This window comes from Lichtheimia ornata, assembly GCF_029851405.1.
Source record: "Lichtheimia ornata isolate CBS 291.66 chromosome Unknown scaffold00455, whole genome shotgun sequence".
Taxonomy (NCBI): domain Eukaryota; kingdom Fungi; phylum Mucoromycota; class Mucoromycetes; order Mucorales; family Lichtheimiaceae; genus Lichtheimia; species Lichtheimia ornata.
In genome coordinates, this window is record NW_026695764.1 from 1 (window position 1) to 1303 (window position 1303).

At 44.3% G+C, this 1303-nt stretch overlaps 1 protein-coding gene across 1 annotated transcript; it reads left to right on the forward strand.

Annotated features, from left to right (window-relative positions):
* Window positions 1-184: 184 nt before the first annotated feature.
* Window positions 185-704, forward strand: O0I10_013313 (uncharacterized protein; the record flags this gene model as incomplete). Its single annotated transcript, XM_058493096.1, has 2 exons — window positions 185-242; window positions 523-704. 2 exons carry the CDS (start codon window positions 185-187, stop codon window positions 702-704), a joined length of 240 nt encoding a protein of 79 aa, XP_058336138.1.
* Between the last annotated feature and the right edge of the window lie 599 nt (window positions 705-1303).

Sequence of the window (1303 nt, forward strand, 5' to 3'; positions counted from 1 at the left end):
AATGAGAGTATGGTACATATGGTGGCATACCTTGGCGCTGCAGGTTGATTATTGTATTGCCTTCGGATGGTGTATTTGGTTGCAATTCCTTGTGATCACCATGGTCCACGGCGTCGTGTGTCTTCCTTACCGAGTTGTCCACAATGAGAGTTCTCAAGACGTCTTTACATTGCTTCTTTTGCGTATGCTAACAACAAAAGCGCGTGGATTGGGTTTGCTTCTTATCTCACATTGCGTTTATGGTAGGTTGAACATGTTGGATGATGGTACCTCTGGCAGCAACAGGATACGGATCTCAAAGCAAGAATGCTGTATGGTTGGCTCAATGGTATGCGTGGTATTGGATCTACAAAGCGAACCCTGTTAATTAACGACACTTACAATGAAACAGCAGCAGCACCTACTGGATGGAATGGATATACGGTTTTATTTGAGGCAAAGATGCTATTGAGAAATACCACAAGGTAAGAGGCTCATTGTGGGATTGATTGGATTCAAGTGGACTTACCAAACACCATACAGTGGCAGAGCCTCTTTCGGCGATACTATTATTATCATGGCTGCACGTCAAGGATGTCATTGTACTACACTTTCCTGTGGAGCTCTACATGTTGTGCCCGGGGACAGTGCGACTCATGTTGCGGCCTCAGGGATTTAAAAATGCATCCTCTGTTCGCACGGCTCCATCGTTTTACGGCTATTGATCTCCTTGCCTTTAGAGAGAAGATGGTATCTCTATTGATGCACTTCATCGCGTCGATCCACAGGAGAGTACCGGTACAATGACGTTTCTTTGGCTGTGCGCTTTGATTATTACTTTACATGCTGATGGCCTATTTGGTTCCCAAGTCTGCGGGTGATGATTGCGTGATTCAGGTATGTATGACTCTCATGCTTTTTGAATGCTATCCTTGTTACCTTACATTGCATTTACTGTAGCTTGATTACGTTGGATGATGGTACCTGTGGCAGTAACAAGACATTGATATCAAAGCAAGAACGCTGTACGTTGGCTCAATGGTATGCGTGGTATTGGATCTACAAAGCGAAACCTGTTAATTAACGAACCTTACAGTGAAACAGCAGCAGCACATACTGGATCGGATGGATACAAGGTTATTTGCAAGTATCAATGGAATGGTATTGGGAATACCTCAAGGTACAGTGCATCATTGTGGGATTGGTTGGATCAAGTGAACTTACCAACTCCATACAGTGGCAGAGCCTCTTTCGGCGATACTATTATTATCACGGCTGCACGTCAAGGATGTCATTGTATAGTACTGTGCTCTCCTGGGGAATT